This window comes from Peromyscus leucopus, chromosome X, assembly GCF_004664715.2.
Source record: "Peromyscus leucopus breed LL Stock chromosome X, UCI_PerLeu_2.1, whole genome shotgun sequence".
NCBI lineage: Eukaryota > Metazoa > Chordata > Mammalia > Rodentia > Cricetidae > Peromyscus > Peromyscus leucopus.
In genome coordinates, this window is record NC_051083.1 from 135,089,116 (window position 1) to 135,114,399 (window position 25,284).

Genomic DNA, 25,284 nt, shown 5'->3' on the forward strand with positions numbered 1-25,284 from the left:
GTCATTTACAAAGGTAATGCAAGGCCCAAAAGAATCTTTCAAAGATTTTTTTACAAAGACTGGCTTCAGCAGTAAAGAGAATGGTCTCAAATTCAGAAGCTAGTAAGGTAATAATTGAATCTTTGACCTTTGAGAATGCAAATGCAGCATGCAAAATAATAATCAGGCTGTTAAAAGCCAGATCTGCACCTTTGTAAGATTGGATTAGAAACACAGTTAATGTTGAGGCTCATGAGCATGATGATATGTGGGTAGGAGAAGCAATTTCAAAAGGTTTGAGGAATGTTAGATGTTTTGGATGTGGAAAGCAAGGACATTTGAAAAGGGACTGTAAACAGGTCATTCCTAGAAACAATGTTTCTTCAAGGAACAATGGCAACAGAATGCCCCTTCCTTCTGGAGTATGCAGAAGGTGTGGTAAGGAAAAACACTGGACCAAGGAATGTAGATCAACAAAGGACAGACAGGGCAATCTTTGTCTCAGTCTTTGGGAAACTCCCAGAGGGGCTTCATGCAGGCCCCCATAGCAAATCCAGTTCAAACCTTTCTTGCAGTTGTAGAGGAAACCCCTGCTCAGAGTGATTAAATAACCAAATGCCTATTGGAATAAATCATGCTGGTCAGGATGATGAAACAGAGAGAATAGAAAATTCAGGAGAAAACAAAGAAAAATTTTTGGCAAACTTCTATTAATGAACAGAGACCAAAATTAGCGATAAAAATGAATGGTGTTTTGTTGTCTGCTCTGGTAGACACAGGTGTGGATGTTACCATAATTGCACCAGAATTTTGGTATCCAAATTGGCCTCTTCAGGAGGTAAAGTTCAACTGTTAGGAATTGGGACATTATCTCAAGTGAAACAGAGTGCAAGATGGCTCGAATGTATAGGTCCAGAAGGACAGAGAGGAATATTAAAACCATATGTGGCTAACATAGCTATGAACCTGTAGGGTTGAGACTTGTTGCAACAAAGGAATACTCAGATTAACATCCCTCCAATCTCAGAAACAAATCATAAACTAGCACATGTTTCTGAGAGAAATATTACAATATATTGTTCTAATGAGTGGTCACCAGCCATCCATATTATACAAGAACAGGGCACAACAACTGATGATCTTCCAAAGACACCAACAGATATACCTTTAAAATGGTTAACAGACAAGCCTGTATGGGTTCAGCAATGGCCCTTAACAACAGAGAAACTCCAGGCTTTAGAAGAGCTGGTAGAAGAACAGTTAAATGCTCAGCATATTGAAGAATCAACCAGCCATTGGAATTCTCCTGTATTTGTTATTAAAAAGAAATCTGGTAAATGGAGAATGGTAACAGACCTTAGAACAATTAAAAAAGTAATTCAGCCAGTGTGCTCTCTACAATCTGGAATTCCTTTGCCTACTCTGTTACCTAAAGGATGGCCTCTCATAGTTATTGATTTAAAAGACTGTTTCTTTTCAATACCCTTACAAGAAAAAGACAGAGAAATATTTGCTTTCACAGTGCCTACTTATAATTCTCAACCGGTTAAAAGATTTCAATGGAGGGTCCTCCCACAGGGAATGTTGAATAGCCCAACTCTGTGCCAATATTTTCTACAACAGCCTTTGGAAGTGATACGTAAAAAATTTCCCAAATCTATAATTTATCATTATATGGATGATATTTTACTAGCTGACTCAAATGCAGATACTTTAGAAAGAATGTTTGAAGAAGTAAAGAAAATTTTGCCTTGCTGGGGATTATAAATTGCTCCTAAAAAGATACAAAGAGGAGATTCTATTAATTATTTAGGATATAAAATAGAGCTACAAAAAATTAGAACCCCAAAGGTGCAAATTAGGAGAGATAGACTACATACACTTAATGACTTTCAAAGATTATTTGGAGATATTTCTCATCTACAAACTATTGTTGGGGTAAAAAATGATGAACTGAATAATTTGTTCAAAACCTTAGAAGGTGACAAGGACTTAAATAGTCCAAGAGAATTATCACCTGAAGCTGAGAAAGAATTGGCCTTGGTAGAAAAAAAAGTACATGAAGGGCACGTGGATCATATTGATCCAAAGCTGGATTGCATTTTGGTTATTTTACCTTCTACGCGTTCTCCTACTGGAATATTAATGCAGAAAAAAAAAGAAAGGAAGAAAGAAAAGAAAAGAAAAGACAATTACTAGTTTTAAATACTTTACATTGTTTTGGACTGTTTTATATTGTATACAAATTTGAAAGTGATATTATTAGAAAATGCTATATGTATATTTCTAATTGTATTTATACCATTCATTTAACAATGTAATGCAATTTTCTGATCCTTGAATGTTATTATTACCAACTATTAGGACATAAAGAAATGAAAGTTAGAAGTTAGACATTACAATAGAACTTGTAGTCATATTAGATATGTTTTAAAAATTGAGCAGATATATTTTAGACAGGTCATCTTCAAACCCTTCAGAGATCTACAGAATATGGCATTTAAAATGTTTTAATAACTTAGAAATTTTTCTGTTTTGAGACATGTCGGCTCCTGGCAGTACCAATCTACTTCAGAGAAAATATGGGCATTGAAGAAACTGCATATGGAGTCAACTTTCATTGTGGCAAAAGTTAGCCACTGGACAACAAAGTATCCTCGAATCAACAGGACAAAATGGACAGACAGAACTTGAAATAAAAGACTACTGATTCTTGCCAAAACAAGTGTGGTTATGGCTTTATCAAAAGGCATCTTCTGAGACCAGGACAATATGGCACCATCCCTGAAGTGGCCTTTGCAATCTGGAAAAAGGTACAGTGCCCTTTTCTTCTAAGGCAGCTTAACAGGCAGAGGGCCGATGGCTTCTGTTCTGCAATGGAACAGCAGCTGAAAGCTCACACCTCTCAATAGTAGACTGGCATTTAATAGAAGGATATGGAGAAGAAGGGGATGCTGAGATGAAGCCATATATACACAGCCAAGAAAAATGGACAGCTGAATTCAAAAACTGTCAACAATTTCCAGAATTTAAAATCCTGAATCATGACATGACACTAGTAGAATTCAGGTGTTTCTGGTACATGGACTGCTCTCACCCAATGTGAGGTTGAACTGTTGACCTTGTGTACATCCTATTTCACAAATGAGTCTCTCAGATACTCGAAGCCTATACGCTGAAGATGATGCTCCAACACTGCGTAAACTTCAGGTGACTGTCCAGGCAGCTGACTGTTTCTGTCAACTCACAATTTTTTTGGAAGTTGCTTGCATGCACTTCCTGTTTTTATTTTTGTTAGCTAATATTATTTCCTTCTTGGATCTCTGAGACAGTTGAAGATTAGTTAGTTATAATTGAAGATTAGTTAGTTATAGCTGAAGTTTAATTAGGATTGAAAGTGAATTAGATACATTTTAGATTTACCAAAATAGGATAGATAATGGAATTATTTTCCCTGATTTTTCAAATACAAATGGACTAGACATTGTTTAGGTATTTATTATTTGTATATATTGTATATAGTTATTGTACTTTTGTATATAGTTTTTCTTTTGTTAGTTATAACCTTTTGCTTTTTTTTCTTTTTATTAAAATAGAAAAGGGTAAATGTGGTGGTATTCTAATTGTACTGAAATGTGATTTTGATTGTATGTTAATATATAAAGTTGCCCAGGAGTCAGAGCTATTAGAGCCATAGCAAGAGTGTGGTGGTGGTAGCACACACCTTTAATCCCAGCACTTGGTAGAAGAGCTAGGTAGATCTCTGTGTGTTCAGGGATATAGCCAGCATTGGAGACATATGCCTTTAAGACCTGGGAGGCTGTACATACAGACAGTGACACATTGAGTAAAAGGCAAGACTCATAGATCTTTCCAGAAGAGGCCAGCAGCAGCATCCATATGGCAAAGAGTTCTCTAGCAAAGGTTCCAGGTTCAAGTTTTGTTTCCTTGGTGGTAGGTACTGTATATACTTCTGGCAGAGCAGTTCCAGAAGCAGAGCAAGTACTTCAGTAAGAGAAGGATATGTGTTTTGCTTGAGGTCTGGTAACAAAATACCACCAATTCAGAGGTTTCAGCAAGAGAAATATGTTTTGTTTTTGTTTTTGTTTTCACAGAAACCCAAGATTTGAATGTTAGTAGGGCTGGTTCCTTCTAAGGCATGAGGGAAGGAAGGGCTCTAGCCTCTTCTCCATGGGCATTCTAAACATCCTTCTCTCTGAGTCTCTTACATGTTACAAACACTCTTTCTCTATGGAGGTATAAACCATGTCTACCACCTTCTCCTTATGAGGTCCCAAAGACAAATCAAAATACAATCCCACCAAAGTTCAATGTGGAGAACCAATGAATTTATTGTGATTACTCACAAAGCACTGGGTGAGGGGTTATTGGCAGGAGTTATAGGTGACCCAATGCAGAGGCACTGGAAAGTCTTCACCTAGCATGGATGATAGCTTATTACAGCTGTATAGATAGAAACTTGTTGTTAACCTTCCATAGCCTATTATACTCTAGCCCCTCCCCAGATACAGAAACTGCACAATTAGGGCTAAGAGGAGCTGCTAGAACCTCAAGTATGGGTCCAATAGCTATCAGATCCCCACCCCTTCTGTAAGGGAATATCAATAGTCCACAAGCCTGATCAGGATGCGCTCTTACAAGTAGGCACAGGTGATAGGATGACGATGGCAGCTATTTTGTTCAAAGGATCCTATTCTACAATTTCATTTCCCTTTGTGTCCCAATGTTCCCTTTCTATAAGTGAATCAATAACACTGGATATGGGCCCACCCTTATGGGCCCATGATCACCACCATAAAGACCTTAATCCATAATGAGGTTACATTCTGAGGTACCAGGAGTTACAACACCAACACTAAGGGAAGCACAATACAACCTGTAATAAAGAATAATTGTCAGAAAAACAGTCATGGAAGGCTAGAAAATTTTAATGAGTTAGTAAGTCCTTGATTTATGACCCATAAACAATAAATGAGTAAGTTTGACTACAGCTGAGCATTGCACCAGGCACAGAGCATGACTGTAAAGAACTCAAAGACACATCTGTGCCCTCCCTGGAGGGGTGTTCAGTGTAGTTGAGGAATCTCAATAAGCCATGTAGCAGGTAAACAATTCTGATTGCAAACCTGTCATTATATTCTTTCAATTAGATTCAGTAGGGCACCCATCCAAATAAGCTATCATTTCATCAAAACCCATGCCTGCTAGTTTTGTGGGGTCCCCAGCCCCACCAGGATTCCACCTCGACTCCCTCCTGGTATCCTCTCCATCATGCTCCAAGGTGTTCGGGCATCAAGAAGCTCCAGCTGAAACCAATACTAAACTCCAAATGCAACTGCCTCAGGACCTCTGTCCTGGTACTCCATCTAGTGGCAAGAACGTATTTGCAAGACTGCTGTCTTGCATTAATTCCAGCTGGAAAGCCCCCCCCCACTCCCACCCCCCAAAAAAAATAGTTTTCTAGAATGAGAGAGCTCTGGAGAACTTCACAAGGAGAAAAAATGAAAAATATAGGTTTCGAAGAAAGATGGGGATAATATTTTAACCAGGGCAATGGCAGAAACAGGAGCATGTATACAGAAACAAGCCGGCATAGGCTCTTATTAGGGACTGAGAATCCAAATTCAGGGAAACAGGAAAACAGGCCAATGGAGAGTGATCCTCAGTAGCATAAAGGACTGCACTGATCTGCTGAAGGCTGTATGTGAGGCCACCAGTATTTTGGCAATATGCTGTATAGGAGCCTGGCATTGTCAGCTCCTTTTATTCTCACTGCACACATATTTTCCAGACAGGCAAAGCAAGACTGAAGAAGTCCTAGCCCTCCAAGGCTATAGCTGCTGAGTAGAAAAGTTGCAATTTGAAGTAGATAGGATCAAAACTAAAGGCTGCACTCCTTTGCAGAGCAAGATAACATGAGAACAAGGTCTTCAGAAAACACAAGATAGAGACTAGGTAGGTGAATGGCATAACAATCTATATTTGGATTGAGAGGTAGCTTCAGGAATTAAAAGGGAGGGAGGCTGATGAGGTGGCTCAATGGTATAGATGCTTGTCACTAAGCCTGATTTCAATCCCTGGGATCTACATGGTAGAAAGAGATAACCCACTCATGCTGGTTGTCCTCTGAAGATACATGTGCTGTGGCACATAAATATACATAAATAAAATGAACGTAATTTTTTAAAAAATTAAAAGACGGAGGATGGAGACATGGCTCAACAGTTAAAAGCACTTACTGTTTTTGCAGAGGACCCAGGTTTGGTCCCCAGTACCCACATGGCAGCTCACAACTGTCCTTAACTCCAGTTCCAGGAGCTTCTACACCTTCTGAGGGTATCAAGCATTCACATGGTACACAAACATATATGGGGGCAAAACATATACATAAAATAAAAATAAATATTTTTTAAGAAAAGAAATTAAAAGGGAGGGGTAGATCAAAGTGAATTCTACAGAGTAAGTCTTGGTGGCAGCCTAGATAGTCAGAGCAAAGAATAGAAAGGAAAAGTAAATGACATGCAAAAAACAGTGGTTATGGGGAGGACAGAAGATCCCTCAGTGGCAAAACATAAGCGGGAGGATTACTTCCACATACCTCAAAGGCTGATAGTGATATTCTTAGCCATGAGGCCAGAGCTCTCGTAACAGTTTTAAGCAGGGCTGGAGAGATGACTCAGTCATTAAGAGCATTTGCTGCTCTTGAGGAGGAAACTGAGTATGAATCCTTGTGGAGGCCACAAGTTCAAATCCCTGCACCCATGTTGGGTGGTTCACAATGGCTTTATAACTTCACCTCCAGGAGATCTGAAGCCCTTTACTGGCCTCTGCAGGCATAGGCACCTACATGTATGGGATGCACATGCACATTCTAGAATGGCACACTAGATTGATTGGTGACACAGCTTCATAACTACAATCATTGCAGGCAGATTACTTTGGCTATAGTGGAAGGTGCAGAATATTCTAGCAAATTCCAGCATAGGAATGGAACAGTAAACAAAACAGGTCATGAGAATCAACATGGAAGAGAAAGCAACTTACTATAAGATACTAATCACAGTGGAAGGCTCAGAAAGGGCATGTCCTGGACTGGGACAGGGAATGATGGTCTTGGCTTCACAAGCAAATGCCATCAGGGAAGCAAACAATTCAAACTGATAGATGCCTATATGTCTAGTGGGCTGAATATTGCATGTTTTCTGGGAACTAATAACTAAGTTACAACTGCTATTAAACTGTACTTTTGATACTATTATTTCCTTTGACCCTGCTGCCAAAATTCTAATATCTGAAAGCATAACAAAAATGAAATCAAGTTGAGCAGCCTGGCAGTGTGGTTAAAGCAAGAGTAGGCTCAAGAGAAAAACTGAAGGAGAGCCAAAGATTCTTGCACTTACCCCTGTGTTTGCAAGCTCAGTACTCTCAGAAGGAATTAAATTTCACAGAAGTTCTTCCAAGTAGATGGTGAAGATGCCCAGGAGCTGGTAGCCATGTGGACTGGTTCTAACCACAGAGTCTAACTACTAGGCTTCCCAAAGAGGAATTTTACCAGGGAACATGGTAAAGCACATGCTATCTCTCATTATTTCAGTCACCAGAGAAACTGTAGCAGGAGGAGGGAGAAAAAGCAGAAACTGTTTATATGGTACTGAAGCAAAACAGTCCCCAAAGAATGTAAGATCTGGCAGAGTGTAAAGGGACTTCAAGATGGCCTAGAGAAGCCAGTCTGCATTTAGACCTCTTCTTCGAGTGTCCTGCCCAAGTTCTGTGTCCATGTCTTGCAAGGACAGCAATTCAACTACCTCTTGTCTTTATACAGCTTTCTCCGATAAATTCTGAACTCAATGCCAGTGTGTCTTCAGAAACTAGCTTTTCTAACAACTTAGAGAGAAAAGAAGACTCACCTACTGAAAAGTTCTTTCATGAACACTTACTATGTCTTTATCATTCAGGAGGCCCACAAAGCCCAATATGAATGGACCTTTTCTTCTCTCCTATAGCTCTCTAGACCATCTTTCCAAAGCTCATCTCTGCTCCTTCCTCATTCCTACTACACCACTGAGATAGCACTGACCACACCTCACACCAATTTGTTACTACTGTCTTCAATACCACTCAACCAAAACTTCTGTTCCAGCCTCACATGAACTGTCTTCCATTTTCTCTCTCCTCCTCCCCACCACCTCCATATATCATTGTGTTCTGTTCTCTATGAACTGAACTCACCTTGGCTCCTCCATTTTCTGACCTTTTCCTACTCTCTAATATATCTCTGGTTCATTCTTCCCCCTTTCCCTCACACAAAAGCTTCCACTGCTTCTATGAACATACAGTCACACATCTACTGACATGAATGGCTGCAGCTGTCCCTCTCCTCCTGAGTGCCCATGTCTTTCTGGTATAGTCATGCTGGAACCACCCTCAATTGTCTCTAGTGCCCATCCCGTCTATCTTTTTGCCTCAGTTCCTTCTCTATCCTACATACCCAGTCCCTACAGTGCTCCTTGCCTGGCTCCACATGAACTGAACTTACATGGCTCCTGTTCTTCTCACAGCTCCTTGGTTCAAACCCACCTCCCTCCTTGGATGACTCACTCTGTCTGTTTCCTGAACCAAGAATCACATAATGGCTGCACTGCAGGACATGGTGACTTCCTTATATTTGGTTTTGTCACTGGGAATGATATGCAACTTAGCCACCCTCGCACCTCCCACAAGAGATTTTAGAAAGATTTTATTTCATACTTGGGAACATTAAGCAGGAGGAAAATGTTTTCAGGGTAATTAGCTTGATCCCACTATTTCACAAAGTAGATCTATTTTAAAATATAACTGTGCATACACTAAATACATAGAATTTTTACTTTCCCATTAAACATAAATTGATTTTGTAGGGTTATACTTTATAATAAAATGGAAGGAAGGGTCAGTCTTTCCACCCCTTTGCTTTTTATCTGGTCATATGCCTCTTATTAGAAAACAATAATCAAAAGACAAAAGCCACATCCTCCTAAAAATGCTGTCAACTGACTTTGGGGACAATGATCATAAGTTTCATGGAGCTGCTCCAAACTACAAACCACCACAAAAGAATGAGATCATTCTGAAACATCTCATTCTTGAACACCATAAAGCAAGGTCCTGTTGGGAAAATTTCATTTGACCCCCAGAAATTCTCAGTTAAACAGTTCTGAGTCAGAGAAATGCTGCCAGCCACTACCATGAGAAGATGTTAAGATACTGGTAAACCACAAGCCACGTGGCAACTTATAGACTAATAGATATGGGTTAATTTAAGATATAAGAACTAGATAACAAGAAGCCTGCCATGGCCATACAGTTTGTAAGCAATATAAGTCTCTGTGTGTTTACTCGGTTGGGTCTAAGTGGCTGCGGGACTGGCAGGTGAGAGAGATTTGTCCTGACTGTGGGCAAGGCAGGACTTGAGAAAACTCTAGCTACAAATGGTGCCCAACAGGTTGGCAAGAGTTTCCAGCTAAAACCTGAGAAAGAAGATTCTAAAACGGAGCTAAAAACAGCTTCCTAGTTGTCTCTCTCAAGTTAGCAGCAGCCTGTGGGTTTCAGGTACTATGGTGGGTTCCTGGAGTGTGAGCTTGACCGGCAGTATGGCGGGAAGGAGGCACCTCCAAGCCGCACATTATGCTGCTGCTGTGTGGTGGATTTAGCCTTTGCTACACAGTACTTGGATAAAAACATAGACCCACTATGGCTCCCAGAGCTGATGGTAATGTACCACCATCATATTGGGAAGCTGAGGGGGGGCAGAGCCAGCAGCCAAAGCACCATTTGAGTCTTACAAATGCTGCAGTCTAAACCAATAGATTCACAATAAGACAGATTCAGATGTAATAGTTTACAATGTGTGTAAAATATACATAGGCTTGAAAGAGACAAAAAAGGTGATATACAGTTATATAAACAAATACATAGTTTTAAAAAATAAAGTCTTTAAAGGACAGTAAAATCAATATAAAAAATAAGCCATGTAAAGATGGATATCACACAGAGAATCTGGATTATGTTGTCTTTGATATTCTTAATTGCAGAAAAACATTTGATCATAAAAGCTGTTGAGTTAAATCAATATGTATATTTTAAAGATACCCTGACTTTAAAATTTGGATCTAAGGATATGTTGCTTTGGAAAGGAGGCTCTGCTTTTGTTTCCACAGAAAGCCAGAGGCTATGGATTTATTCCAGATTAAAATACATCAGGTTTAACCAGCCAAGACCTCCTGAAAGGTCTCAGATGACACCATGGCCCAGATGATCCAACATCCAGAACAGTTTCAAGGCAACTGGCTCAGACAATACACCCTCATGGACTATTCTATAATCCTACAATTTTCTTTGTGTCCCCATAAGATACAGCATCCCCCTCCAGCAGGAAGTAGTAAGAGAAGCTATGCCCAAATTCCAAAATATACTAAGCTGGCTTTGGAGATGGAATTGGCTCACTCCTTCTCTAAACCCAAACATATTGTTAAAAAAAAAGGTTGAGAGATTCCTCTGTCCCAAATTAGAAGCGCCCTCTGGTATGGGACAGAGAAAAAATATTTTTTATTTAAATCAGGTTGATTATAAATGTGATCTCTTTCTAAAGAAGAAAAGGAGATATGATATAGATATGATAGGATAAAAGGGTAGATTATTGAATCTACTTTTTTTTAAATTTATTTATTTATTATGTACACTGTTCTCCCTGCATGTATGGCTGCATGCCAGAAGAGGGCACCAGATCTCATTATGGATGGTTGTGAGCCATCATGTGGTTGCTGGGAATTGAACTCAGGACCTCTGGAAGAGCAGCCTCTGAGCCATCTCTCCAGCCCTTGAATCTACTTTTAAAGAGCAACTTGTTTAAAAATGTTTTACATTGCTATGGATTTTAGTTTATTGATAAAAATTTAAAGTTAATTTTGTTATACTGTATGTGTATTTTTACTCTTGTTTAAGGTATTATGTTTGTACAGCTCATTTAAAATTGTAATGGATAATTAAGAAATAGATTAATAATTAGTCATCTATGATAACCATACTTGTAGCCATGATAGTTAAGTTTTCTAGGTATACACAGATATAATTCAATTAGACAGGTAATCTTCAAACACTTCAAAGACCTACAGAATATGGCATTTAAAATGTTTTAAAAATTTAGACTTTCTGGACAGTGAGAAATGTCTGCTCCTGGCAGCACCGATTTACTTCAGAGAGGAGGATGGACATCAAAGACACTCTATATGGAGTTTCTCTTCTCCTTGGCAAAAATAGCCATTTGGGCAAGGAATTGATCTTGCCTGGACTGCTTGATCAACTGGATATGCAGGACCCATAGGAAGGTGACTACTGAACTTTGCTTGGTAAAATGGTTCTTCAAGTTCCTGCTTCGCAGAAGAAACTGCCAGACATTCTACAGGACACAGAGAAAAGTGACTGAGAGACTCGAGGCCTGTGGGCTGAAGACAGATGCCCCAACTTTACAGAAAAACATTAGGTGACTGTCCAGGCTGCCAGCTGTCTCTGTCTACTGTCGCAAGACTCCCAAAAGTTGCTTATGTCCTTTTTCCATTTCTCAGATAATATTATATCCTTCTGGGGCCTTTGATGTAGTTGAAGACTAGATAGTTATAATTTTCCCTAGTTATGATAAAAGATAATTTAGATATAAAACCTTAGACTCACAAATATAGGATAGATAGGATATCTTCTTTAATTTTGCCAAATACAAATAGACTAGATATTGTAACTGTAATTCTTGCTAGATAATTGTTTTGTTATATGTAATTTTACTATGTGAAAGTTAAAACCTTCCTTTTTGAAAAAAAAAAGGGGGGGAAGTGCTGTGGATATTGTTCTGTATAAATAAAATGCTGACTGGCCAGTAGCCAAGCAGGGAGTATAGGAGAGATAAGCAGAGAAGAGAATTCTGGGAACAGGAAGGCTGAGTCAGAGAGACGCTGCCAGCAACCACCATGAGAAAACTCCAGCTACACCCCATTGTACAAACAAGGAATCTGAGGCACCGAGAGAAGGAGCTTACCCTCAATTGTTCATCCAGTAAGTGAGCCCATGTTATAACCTAAGTCTGAGGTTACTCTTGGCTCTTTGTTTCCTTTCCTATGTTTCTCAAGGAGTAATCCCTCTCTCATTCCAGTGTCCCTAGATTATCAAGACTGTCAGATATAAAGATGTAGCCCAGGAACAGACCTTTGTAACAGGCTCCCAGTTGAAAAAACAAAATGCCTAGGTAAGTTGAACATTAGATCAACAAGAGGACTAGTGGGAGGCCTTTATTATTAAACACACAGAAAGAAATAGAGAGAGAGACAGACAGACAGACACACAGACAGAGACTGATAGGGGGACAAAGAGATTATGTAGTGGTTAAGAGAACCTTGTTACTCTTGCATAAGACCTGGGTTCTATTTCTAGCACCCAGAACCTACATAGTAGCTCACACCTGTCCCTAACTCCAGTTATAGAGGATCTTATGCCCTCTTCTGATGCCTCAGGCACCAGGTACACCCACAGCATGCAGACATACATGCTGGCAAAATAATCAAACACATGAAAATAAATAAATCTAAAAAAATTTAAACGTATGTATGTATGTATATATATCCATTGATGATCTGATTCAAACTGATCTAGTTGTATGGGGTTTTGTTGCTATTGTTTTGGTTTGCTTCTTTGAGACAGGGTCAGACTGTGACCCAGAATGACCTGAAACTCATTATGCAGCCCCAGCATGCCTTGAACTCATATCCACCCTCTTGCCTCCTCCACCTATATACTGGGATTACAAGCATGATCACCTGTCCAGCTCTTATTGTTTTTAGTTTTGTATGTGAATATAATTTTATATAATATATATATATATATACATACATACATATGGAAAACACACACACACACACACACACACACACACACACACATTCCTCAGAGGACTAGAATGTCCACACAAGTTTAAAAACCCATTCTCTCTTTCTCATGTGAGGATCAATAAGTATTCAATCATTGTTCATTTTCCATTTCCCTTTAGCCCGTCTTGTTCCCCACCCTCACCATGGAGGTGACTTTAATGCCACATACTTTGGCTTTACCTCATAAGCAATTCTGTACAGGGACCAGAGGGCACCTGGATAATACCCCTTTCCTTTTCAACCCAACCCCAAGATTCTATGAAACATTCTAAGTAAATAAACTCACAAGATTGCCTGAATCTTACCTACTGCCTATCTCTCTCCATTTTGTCCAAGCACAAATTACCCACAAGACTCTGTAAGCTTTACAGTTCGCCGGAACCACTTTTAGGGCATCATTTAGGCTTAGGTCATATGGAAATTCTACCAGTTGTAAAAAGTCACAAGTTTTGAAAGCAAGAAACAATTCATGGCAGAAAAGTAGCAAAGAATTATTTCCCTTTTTGTCCATAGGCTGATGGCAAATTTTATATATCTACCAGGCTGCCCTCAATACAATTGTTTATAAGATGGGCTCACAGTTAAAGATAAAAATAGTCATCCTTTAAAGAATGAGAGCTTAAATTAAGAAAGGTTTTATTTTTAAAAGAAAACAAATGCATTAACACACATCCAAATACCACAGCAAGCATTTGTTGGGTTTTATGAGAGGAAAGAAACTACACTCTGGTGTCAACTAAAAACTAGGACAATTTTAGAACAACCATAGCTTATGAGGAGGTGGACACATGGACAGCTAAGAAGCCACTGTGTGTTTGCAGCTGTGTGAAAATGTATGAGCAATGTGAAGTAATAGAAGGTGGAGTGGCTGTAGTCTCACTTTCAGACCCTTTCCCCACTATGTGCTCTTGTTCTGTCCTGTTGAGTTAGTCATCAGGTAAATGTACAAAGAACTTAATATCAAAGAAACTTCCAAAAGTCAAAAATAGATTCAAGGTCATGGCTAGTTACCCCAGAGGGTAGGGGAGGGGAGTTCTCAAAAGCCATATTTCACAAAATGGCAGGCACTAAATCTAGTCACATGTGTTTGCAGTAAAAAAAAAGAAACACTGGTCTTAATAGAGACTGGTCTTCTTCATGATGCGCAGGAACTCTTGCTCATTGACCTCGCCATCTCCATCTCGATCAGCTTCATCAATCATTTCCTGCACGGCAGTAAGGGTTCATCTTAGATTAAGTCACAAACTAAACTAAAAAGTGACTAGACAAGAAACCTCAAATAATGCTATGAGGAAAGACAACTGTAGTCTATCTAATGTGAGTGTGTCACTTTTTGTGATAGTTATTTGAAAACCAAATCACACATATTGTCAAATGTATCAATTGAAAAGGAGTTAGAATATAACCCTGAAACCTGAATCCCAAAAGAGTAAGTTCAACTGTACATGTGTATTCCAGAAGCATGGTCCATGGGCATTAAATTATCACCAGAAGCATAAGGGATACTAGCTTCCCTTCAAAGAAGTTGTCCTGGTAGAGAAAACAGAAGCTGGGAAAGCCAGGGGGCTCAAAGGTGGGGGTTGAGTTTCTGAGTAAGGCATTACTCACCTGCAGCTCCTCATCAGTCAAGTTCTCGCCTAGCTCCTTGGCCACACGCTTCAGATTTTTGAATGATATTTTCCCAGTTTCATCATCATCGAAGAGCTTGAAAGCTTTCAGGATTTCTTCTTTGGTGTCTTTCTCGGACTTTAGCAGAATATAAAACAGATAGTTACTCATATCCTGCAGCCCTACCACTTCTTGGTCATCCTTTTGTGTAGATGTAACCAACCGTCTTATTATATAAGAAACACAGAGCCAATACAGAGATGAAAGCCAAGAGATCAGAGCAATAGCTAAGAGCTAAAAACCTTACCCTTCACTCTCATGGTGGTCCTACCTCTCCGAAGTGAAGAAAAAGGGGAAGATATAAAAATGACAAAAGGTAGACTACTGAATCTATTATGAAAAGAAAATAGAGAGAATATGGATATAAGATAAAAAGGGAAATTATGGAATCTACTTTTAAAAAGGAACTACTTGTTTTAAATAAGATGAGTAATGAAAATTTTTTGTCTGAGTTTATCAAATGTTACTGGACTGGACATTGTTTTATATATATATATATATATATATATAAAAATATATATATATATATAATGGAGTTTTTTATCTGAATCTGTCAAATGTTAATGGACTCGACATGGTTAATGTAATTCTTGACTGTATACATTATATATACTTATTGGATAGTTTTTCTTGTATTAGTTGTAAGCTTTTTTTAAATTTTAGACAAATAAGTGGTATTTTGTTTCCCGAAATATTGTACACCCTAATAAACTTACCTGGGGTCAGAGACAGAACAGCCAAAATATTAAACATGAGGACAGGCAGTGGTAGCACACGCCTTTAACCCTAGCATTCCAGAGGCAGAAATCCATGAGTCCAAGGATACAGCTAAGCATGGTGACTCATGCCTTTAATCCCAGAAAGTGAGCCTTTAATCCCAGGGAGTGATGGTAGAAAGCAGAAAGGTATATAAGGCGTGAGGACCAGAAACTAGAAGCATTTGGCTGGTTAAGCATTTGGCTGGTTAAGCATTTTGGCTGGTTAAGCATTTGGCCTGGTTAAGCATTCAGGCTTTTGAGCAGCAATTCAGCTGAGACCCATTCTGGATGAGGACTCAGAGGCCTCCAGTCTGAGGAAGCAAGACCAGCTGAGGATCCGGCGAGGTGAGGTAGCTGTGGTTTGTTCTGTCTCTCTGATCTTCCAGTGTTCACCCCAATAACTGGCCTCAGGTTTGATTTTATTAATAAGAACTTTTAAGATTCATGCTACACTTTTGTCTCCAATAACCTGACTGAGCCATGTTAGGAAGTCAGGCAAGCCAGGTTCTCTGGTCCACGGTGGAATGTACTCCCTGCCTACTTCCTATCTCATCATCTATTTCATAATCAGGTCAGAATCAGTAGGAAAAGACGCAGCTTGTGGAAAAGCCAAGAAGTCCTGATAAATGGGCATAAGCACTGGTTTAAGGAGCTAATGAATCATGTAGGGAGGATAGATTCCTGGTGCTGCTGGACAGTTTTTGCAGGCAGAAGACAACAACTTCTGAAGTAAGCTGGGGCTCATCTTTCCAACACCCAGCATTGGGTATTACTAGGTATATATACTGATTGCCCCGCTTGTGCTTTGTCCTGTTCAGAACTTTCCCCACTGCTAAAGCCAAGAGTGGAAAATATCTTCTTAGATTAAATCCCTGGCCCCATCCCACATGGTCCTGGTGATAGCCATTGTGATATATGCCCTCAGTCACAGAAAAACAAGTATGACCCATTGTAGAAAAAGACGACAAAGTCAGTAAACTTAGCATAAACTCAGGGGTTACAAAGAAAATGTAATTTTACAAAGGAAATCTAAAACACTGTACAAACCAAGGAGATTCTAGATTCATTTTTGAAATACAGAAGCAGTGAGTAGGGTTATAATTAGAGAAAATACACTGTTTATGCTAACAGAAGACAGAGATATACTGATAAGGGTGGAGGAAGAAAGAAGCATTTTGCACACTGGACTTCAAAGAATTACTGGGGCCCTGAGTACTCCAACAAAAAAGAGAGTAAAATTTCCAAAAACATTCAAACCTTAAATATTTCAGGAAGGTTCTTGCCAGGAGCTATAACTGGAGATAAACCTTAGGAAGAACAATCTAGGAGCCAGTGTTAAATGTGAATTAGATTTGCTAGGTGGTTGCAGAATACCAAGCTTCCTGATTTCTTAAATCAATACACACATGCATATGCACGAAGGCGCACGCACACACACACACACACACACACACACACACACTCACACACACACTCACACACAATGTAGGTATGGTGATTTCAAAGCAAATCAACTGTTAAAGAGGTATGGCCTGTGCCCTGGGAAACACTTTGAGGAACCTGAAAGGGGTTACCTTTCTCCAGGTATACTGAGAGAAGGTGAGCCAGACCAACAAGCCAGAAGGCCAATGAAAGAGTAAAGATGGTCTGGTTCGGGTGACATGTTCATGTTCTCTCAAACCTTTGGACCTGCTAAAAGGATTTGAGAGACTACGGATGGATGAAAGAAACTTTAGAAGTACCAAAACAACTTATCATTTCCAAAGCTCAAAATTCTTGTGCCTCCAATTGTATATACTGAATTGTCAAAATGAGAAGCATTTATCTGAAAATGCCACGATACCTGATTTATTGTATGCTAATTTAATTTTTAATACTATTAAAGTAAAAAATTAAAATGAGAAGCATTTGAAAAATCTGTGTTAACAGGTTTTTACTGCTTGTGATTATCATGTGGCTATATGAGACAAGATAAAATAATTTCTGTAATGCTATGACCTTAAAGAAAGCTAAATGAAACCTAGGAATCCTTTCAATTAAAAATATATTCCTCAACCATCTGAATGGTATAGAGTTTATTGAATGAAGTTCTTTTTATGTCTAGATTCCCATGTATCTACCATTATGGATAGAAAGTATGCTCATTATCTCAACTAACTTACCATTTTCTGAGTCATCACAGTCAAAAAGTCACTAAAGTTCATTTTTCCTGTCCCTTCCTTATCAATTTCACTTATCATCTTCTTGATTTCTTCTTTCTTGGGTTCAAAGCCCAGTGCCCTCATTGCAACCTACAATGAAAACAGGGTCATCTAAATAAACACATGTAAATGATGTAGAAGCAAAAATGACTGTTGAGGATATTAACCTAATAACTCATAAAATGATGAAAAATGATCAGGTAGCACTGTAATGCTGATTTAATTTATAATTGTAATCAACTTTATCAATTAGATCATTGTTTCAGGTAAAATGTACACAGGGTACCTTTTTCTGTTACTTTTTACAGCGAGAAAGGAGAAAGGTGACAGATAAAAGACAAGCAACAGGGAAACACAAGGTGGCAAAGCAGGAATGTGGAGAGCTTGCCTTTAGTTCCTTGATGTCTATAGTTCCAGTTCCATCAGCATCAAAAAGATCAAAAGCTTCCCGGATCTCCTGTTTCTGTTCTTCAGTCAATTCAGGCTTAGGGCTCATTCTTTTTCTCTGGCTACTCGATGTCATGTTTGTCTTCTTAAAATTAGAGGCCTTCAGACATTATACAAATACAGAAGCACAGTATTATAAACCACAGTCCATATTTTATTTATGACAGTTGTAGATACCCATATCTATTTCATTTATGCTCCATTCTGAGTAATGTACATATGACATTACATAAACTTCTGTAAGCTGGTGAGATGTCTTGCTGTCAACCATGCTCAGCCTAAGTCATGCTCTCCTTCTCCCCCACACAAATAACAAGTGTAAAAGCTGAAGTAAAATTAACCACAACTCTAAAAAAATCCTCTTTGAAGAAAAATCTTTCAATTTACAACTGTTTTAATAAATATATTTTAGTTTTTACCACCACATTGTAAAAAATAGAAAATCAGCAATACAGTAATTAAATATGGTTGTCTTCTACCATAACTGTAAATTAAAACATCATTTCTATTAATAATGTGATATTTCACATGATTAAAACCAACTATATTTCATTGAGGAGCCACCAGCTTGAAGGGACTTTTTGTTTTAAAATAATTTATTACCATTTTCCTCCTTGTTCCTGTACAGATCAACATTGAGCAAGTGAATATACATATATGAATTTCTGGTGTTAACATGACCAGTTTTTCATCAGAGGATATAACTGAACTTCCACTGTCTTAAAGTTTATGCTACAGAAAGTTTATATACCTTTAATCAACATGTCACTTTAGGAAAGTAAATTTTTTAAATCAAAATTTCTTAAATCAAATTTTTAAAAATAGACAACATTAAGAACTCTTTGAATTGATAAGCTGGGCAGTGGTGGTGGTGCACACCTTTAATCCCCGGCACTCAGGAGGCAGAGCCAGGCCGATCTCTGTGATTTCGAGTCCAGCCTGATCTACAAAGCAAGATCCAGGACAGGTGCCAAAACTACACAGAGAAATCTTGTCTCGAAAAATCAAAAAGGAAAAAAAAACCCTCTTTGAATGAAACTATCATTTTTACCTAAAGATTCAACATGCTTGAATTTTCTCCTTTTCCAAAGCTAGTAAACAGCAAAAGTGAGACCATATCTGTTTGTAAGGAACAAGCTTATCATTTTATTATGAATAGACTGTCACAAATTTCCATATTGTATATTCAATTAAAAAAAACATGGTGTGGCTTCAGTTTTCATTACCAAAGATGAAAATGATCCCTCCCTGTTCTAATGCCACTGTTAACTCAGACAGCTGATAATTAACATAAAAAGTTTATACCAATCGCTTCTAAAAATCTGTCTAATAAATTGAGAGATAACAAAGTTTGCTGGAAAGAACAATTAATCTTTCCATGAACCTCTGACTCTTTTTTTTTTAACTATTGATTTTAGAAGCCAGGAAATCCTTATTCTTCATCCTGAAAGAGAGCTAGCTGAAAAACCAATTATGGATACTTAACAGATATCAACTGTCCCTGAATCCGAGGATCTGAGTTCTAGAAATGTACTTAAAACATCTACTTATGGTGCTAGGTCTCATGAACTCTGTTCCTCCGATTAATTTTTCCTAAATTTGGCCAAATGTAAAGTTACTAAGATAACTTTGCAGGAAAAAATAATAAGAACCAATCCATTTGGTATTTGCGTGCCTTGTCTGCGAAGCTCAAAGCATCTGCTGAAAGCCATCAGAACACAGTAAACCTCTTAGCACTAATGCATAAACTTTAGCCAGGTGGCAGTGGCCAGGAGGCCTGATTCTGACTGAGGCCAGGGTCTGTGGGAAGCCTAAGTGTTCCTAGCAACAGAATGATCACCTGCGGTTCCAGGAAAACCAGCAGAGGTCGAGAGGCAGGTTAGGGGTGATTGAAAGTGACTGGGGGTGGGGAGGGAGCAGTGGTTAAGCGCAGGCAAGCTAACTGCGGGCGGCTACACTTTCCTACCCTTCCAGCATAGAGTTCTAAGAAAGAACTAATGCGTCACCGCGAAGAACCATGCAGGAAAGGTTGTAGGGCCTCAATGAGGCCTAGGAAGGGCTCGGGGGCGCCGCGTAAGGTCCATGGAACTCCCAGTACTTACCATCGCCAAATGGACTCGTCTGCGACCTGTAGTTAAGGCAACGAAGTACTCGCAGCCTCGGCGCCTTTCCCACCGCGCCGCGCGCGCGACACCGGCTTCCCATAGGTTTGCAGAAGAAGCAGGAGGGGCTAATCTAGCTAGACCCGCCCCAAGGTAAGAGGGCAGTGCGGCGGCTGTAAGGACTGGCTTCATTGGACAAAATCGCGCTGCGAGCTTCAATTGGCTGTGCTGAGCAGAGCTAGACCAATCAACATGATGAAGGAAGCTCGGCTGATCATGGGCTCATACCTCTCCATAGAAAAAGGGTGACAGTCTCGGGTTGAATTTCGTGGGTTGCAGGTGGCTAGCAAGCTGAAGTCGACCGCAAGATTGTCTAAACCGGGTAAGAGCTGCGGCCTTGCCCTTGGAGGCCGCTGCTTGTGGGCGACAGAACCGGGAGGAAGTGTGAGGGGATGGGTGGGACGTTCTAAAACCCGAGTTGAGGATACAGAGCATCTGGGGGCCAGGAAAGATTTGACCTAACTGTGTGGAAGGGTGACTGTGAATGGGGCAGCTGCGGCCTAAAAAGGGCCTGCCGAGCGTTGTGTCAGCGGTTCACGGAGCTGGAGCTTAGAAACAGAATTCGAGCTAAGCTTTGTGGACTTAGCTCTACAAGAATAACTTTAGCTCTCAGGATGATAAGCTGGGGAGTTTCTGGTTTTAGAAAAGTCATCAAAATGTGCCCCGTTAGATGTGCAGACACTCAAGTCTCTTGGGAAGGAGCATTCCTGAATGAGACTCCCTGAATGAGCAAAGCCACGGGAATTTTGGAAATGGTGGGGTGCGTAGAGAAGTGAGAGGAATGTGAGCAGGAGGGTGGAGTTACCTGGAACTATGCCAGGAGTAATGGTGTTCCGAGATCAGCTACAGCAGTGCTTCCTGCTTCCCTTCAAGGCATAGGATATTAGTTTGGGGACATTAAGGACATGGTATCAGTCTCTCAAACTGAGAAAGGCCAGAGACTTAACAGCAACCCATAAATTTAATGTAGCCCCCTTGCCCTCTTTCCTTGGACCCATGAACCAGATCCAAAACTTTTGTGACCCATTTGACTCCTCTATTCCCTCCAGCAGCAATCCCTCATATCCAGCCCCTGGGTTCTCTCAGTTCTGTCCTTGAAGTGTCCTTTTTTTTCTTTCTGCTCCTCCCCAGCCCTTCCTCAGCAGTATGAGCTGGAGTTCTCACAGAAGCCTGTAATTCCTGGCATGCAACTTCTCCTCCCCTCATCCCACACTGGTACCCACCTCCTTACCCCTGGCTCCCTCCCACCCAGGATACTGGTTTTGTGATTGATACATTCTTCTGCATTGGCCTTACCCAGGCCCATGAACTTTTTAAAAAATATAATATTAATTCTTTGAGAATTTTCTCACATATACATACAGTTTTTTTTGTCATCATTGTTTTGAGAGAGGATCTCACTATGTAGCCCTGGCTTTCCTGGAACTCATTCTGTAGACCAGTCTGGCCAAACTCACAGAGATCTGCCTGCCTCTGCCTCCTGAGTGCTGGGATTAAATGCATGCACTACCACTGCACCCAGCACTGGCAATGTATTTGATCATATTCACTGTCCACTCCTCCCATTAACTCCTTCCAGAACTACATACCTCCCACCTTTCACTGAACTTTCACTTTACCTGGCCCTTTTGTAGACTAGACCTGCATCTTTCCCCTCCAGTTCTTCAGCCATTGTCACCTTCTCAGAAAGATTACTCTAAGCACCCTATTCATTTTGCACACAAGCCTCTCATCTTGCTCTATCTTTATAGTAGCACCTGCACTTGCTAAGTCACTGTAAATTTAACGTTTTTGTTCTTTGTTACCTCACTAGAAGGCGGGCACACATGGGGGCAAGCATCTTTTGTTCACTGCTGGCACGCCAGTACCTGGAGCAGGGAGGGATACATGTTAGGTATTCAGTGAACCTTAGTCTATCAGCAAGTTGGTAAGTAGTTTCTTAATTTCCTGTTATTTACGTATATACCTTCTACCAACATACACACCTGCTCCACCAAGTCAGTCTTGCAGTGAACAGCTCTGGTCAGGTCAGTCCCCTGCTCATAACCTTCCGTTTAGAGAATAAAGCCCATTGAAGCCTCCTGCCAAGTTTCACCCCTACTAACCTTCTTGACTTCATGTCCCTCCATACTCTTTGCAAAAAGTGATTCTTAAATATTCCTCAAAAGTTCCTGTATTAGGGGCTTGGTCCCCACCCATGGTGTTATTGGAAGGTAGTGGAACCTATACAGAATGAGATATGCTGGGAGGCTATTAGGTCATTAGGGCCATGCCTTTGAAGTGGATTGTGGGGTTCTTATCTCTCTTGCTTCCTGGCTGCTGAAAGGTGGTCAGTCTCCAGCTTCCTCTACCAGATTATTTCATGTGACCAAGCAGCCTACTTTGGTTCTGTGGGCTTACCCTCCTTAGGACCCAAACATAGCTTTGTCATTCTTGGAAGTTTTCTATTTTCCACACAAGCTGATGGTTTCTTTGAAGGCCTGAACTGTTGGTTTCTGCCTGACAGTGGCTGGGTTTTGGTAACTTGTGAATGAGTAAACAAGGTGACACTCAGTCCTATGGGCTACTTTGAGACCCATAGCAGTCTGAGGTAAGCAGGAAAGATGACTATTTTCCAGATCCAGCCTCTAAAACAACAGCAACAGGGGTAATTTAATAGATGTCACTTGAACTCAGGAAGAGATCATTGAGAACAGATGCTGAGGAAGTAGAAGCAAGGTTCACAGTGGCCAGTTGAGACAGGTCTTGAAGGATAAGGGATAATTCACTTTGGCAAAGAAAGGAACTATGAAAAGAGCAGTAGAAGCTAGGCTCTGGTATAGTAAGGGGACCCTGAGTGGCATCTAGTAAATTCAAAGCTGGGTACCTTCTGTGTCCTAAAAGTAAGTAGTCAAGCTGACATGAAGAAGTGAGAGACATGTGGCATATCAGGTCTGTGAAAAGACAGAGTCCAGGGAAAATGGCTCACCTGAGACTTCCCGCCCCTATTTAGCCCAATTTGAGCCCATATTTCTTCCTACCTCTTGTACCAAGCTTTGAGTAGTGGAATGTTGAAATTTTCTGTACTTTAGAACAGAATTAAGAACTAGGTGAAGCACTTTGGGGTAAATTGTTATGCTCTGCCTTGAATGCAGTGGGAAAGGAAAGTTTATTCTACCCATGTTTGCCTGAGAGTTTCTGTCTTACTCATTGTTTCCTTCTTTCTGTGCTGGGGATCAAAGCCAGGGCCTTGTGCATGTTAAGCAGCCTGTATTAAGTATACACAGCATGGCCTCAGGTAAGCTGGAGAGGCATAAAGTAGTGGTGGAGTTCAGAAGAGGACTATTAGGAGGTGAGATAAAGTAGACTGCTGCTAGAGAAATAATATGATGATAATAGCTGCTTTTAGCAGGGTGTTTAACAAGTATTTGGCACTATGCTACAGGCTTTATCTTTGTTTTCCACTTGATTTTCTTTCTCACCATGACCTTTTTTTTCCTATCTTTTTTTTAAAAAGATTTATTTATTTATTATGTATACAGTGTTCTGCTTCTGCTTTCATATATCCCTTCAGGCCAGAAGAGGGCGCCAGATCTCATTACAGATGGCTGTGAATCACCATGTGGTTGCTGGGAATTGAACTCAGGACCTCTGGAAGAACAGCCAGTGCTCTTAACCTCTGAGCCATCTCTCCAGCCCCTCACCATGATCTTATAAGGCTATTTGTTTTATAAATGAAGAAGCAGGTGCATTTCTTTTAAATGACTCCTAAGACAATTTCCTAGTCAGAGATAGAACTGGGATTTGAACCCAGGCACAGGCTCTGGATTCATTAGTTTATAGCTTTGAAGAGTGGAGGAATATGTGCTTTGGCAGTGGAGGTAAGCAGACACTTCCAAGAACAGTATCCTCCAGGGATAAACTTGGTTAGTAAGTTTGCATTCATCTCCCAGGTCTGTGTAACACCTGACCACATACTGCATAACTTAAAACAACAAGACTCCAAACCTGTAGGAAGCATTCCCTTCCTGCAACTATGATAGGATCCCACAGGCAGGCAGAAGACCATCATGGCCCAGATACACTACAGAGACTCCTGCTAGAGTTTAATAATGATGTTGGCAGGGTTGCAAGCTAGACATGAGAATCCTCTTGCCTCCATTTATGCCATCTGCCTTCTCATTTGCTTCCCTGAGGATCTGACAAATCTATTTGCAAAGTTAGGAATAGGCATTCATGAGTCCTGAGGCCAGCAGGCAGGTGAGTGCCTGCCTATGCTAGGCCCTGTCTTGCATGCCTATGATTTAACAGCAAGCATGCCAGCTCAGACTACTTACAAGACTGGTACAAGGTGCCCTGATTCTTGTTCTCCAGCAACTTCTGTCCTAATATACATAGAAACATATGAGTCCAGTTACAGCCACATATGTTTGAGGTGAGTAGATGTCAAGTCCCTGCAAGTATGCAGGGGAGTGAGCAATAAAGAGAAAGATGGAGCAGGCACAGAGCTGCAGGTTAACTATCCATATTCATTAGATATATGCACAGAGACCTAGGAAAAGACAAGTTCTGAAATATACTGAACTGATGTATTAGTTATTTTTCTTGTTGCTGTGAGAAAATACCTGGGGAAAAGCAACCTGTGGAAGGCAGGGTTTTAGTATGGTATGAGAATACAGTCTGTCATGGTAAGGCAGTCATGATATCAGGAACGTAAGGTAGCAGGTCACATTGCAACTGTAGTCAGGAAGCAGAGAGAAACGAACGCTGGTGCTCAACTCACTTTCTCATTTATTTTAATTTAAAAAGAATTAAGATTTTTAAATCTTATTTTATGTGTATTAGTGTAGTGCCTGAATTGTATATATGTGCATTACATACATACCTGGTATTAACAGAGGTCAGAATAGGGTGTAAGATCCCCAAGCACTAGAGTTAAGGACAGTTGTAAGCCACCATGTGGGTGCTGGGAACCAAGCACAGTTCTTCCACAAGAGCAGCAATTATTATTAACCACTGAGTCATATCTCCATTGCTTTCTCATTTTTATTGAGTCCAGGATACCAGTCCATGGAGTAGTGTCAACCACATTCAGTGTATGTCTTTGCACCTCAGTTAA

At 40.1% G+C, this 25,284-nt stretch overlaps 2 protein-coding genes across 4 annotated transcripts in view; one reads left to right on the forward strand and one right to left on the reverse strand.

The window, feature by feature from the left end:
- Nucleotides 1-13,569: 13,569 nt before the first annotated feature.
- Nucleotides 13,570-20,333, reverse strand: Cetn2 (centrin 2). The gene is made up of 5 exons (XM_028861919.2): nt 20,127-20,333; nt 17,966-18,124; nt 17,539-17,667; nt 14,559-14,696; nt 13,570-14,155 (listed from the first exon to the last, which is right to left on the reverse strand). Exons 1-5 carry the CDS (start codon nt 20,316-20,318, stop codon nt 14,066-14,068), a joined length of 708 nt encoding a protein of 235 aa, XP_028717752.1. The 5' UTR covers nt 20,319-20,333; the 3' UTR covers nt 13,570-14,065.
- Nucleotides 20,334-20,398: 65 nt separating this feature from the next.
- Nucleotides 20,399-25,284, forward strand: part of Nsdhl (NAD(P) dependent steroid dehydrogenase-like) — a 30,143-nt gene continuing 25,257 nt past the window's right edge. Inside the window, exon 1 of one of the 3 annotated variants that reach the window (XM_028861918.2) lies at nt 20,399-20,508. The gene's annotated coding sequence lies outside the window, so the exon portion shown is untranslated. Of the gene's footprint in view, nt 20,509-23,869; nt 23,912-25,284 lie in introns of those variants that run through there. The other 2 variants (XM_028861916.2, XM_028861917.2) reach the window with 2 other exon arrangements.

Excerpts from the sequence above, each read along its gene's own strand:
- Cetn2 (XM_028861919.2), bottom strand. The coding sequence starts at position 20,318 with ATGAAGCCAGTCCTTACAGCCGCCGCACTGCCCTCTTACCTTGGGGCG. Across the intron at positions 17,668-17,965 it reads TAGACATCAAGGAACTAAAG|GTTGCAATGAGGGCACTGGG; the intron begins GCAAGCTCTCCA and ends TTTTCATTGTAG. Across the intron at positions 14,156-14,558 it reads TGACTGATGAGGAGCTGCAG|GAAATGATTGATGAAGCTGA; the intron begins GTGAGTAATGCC and ends ACTGCCGTGCAG.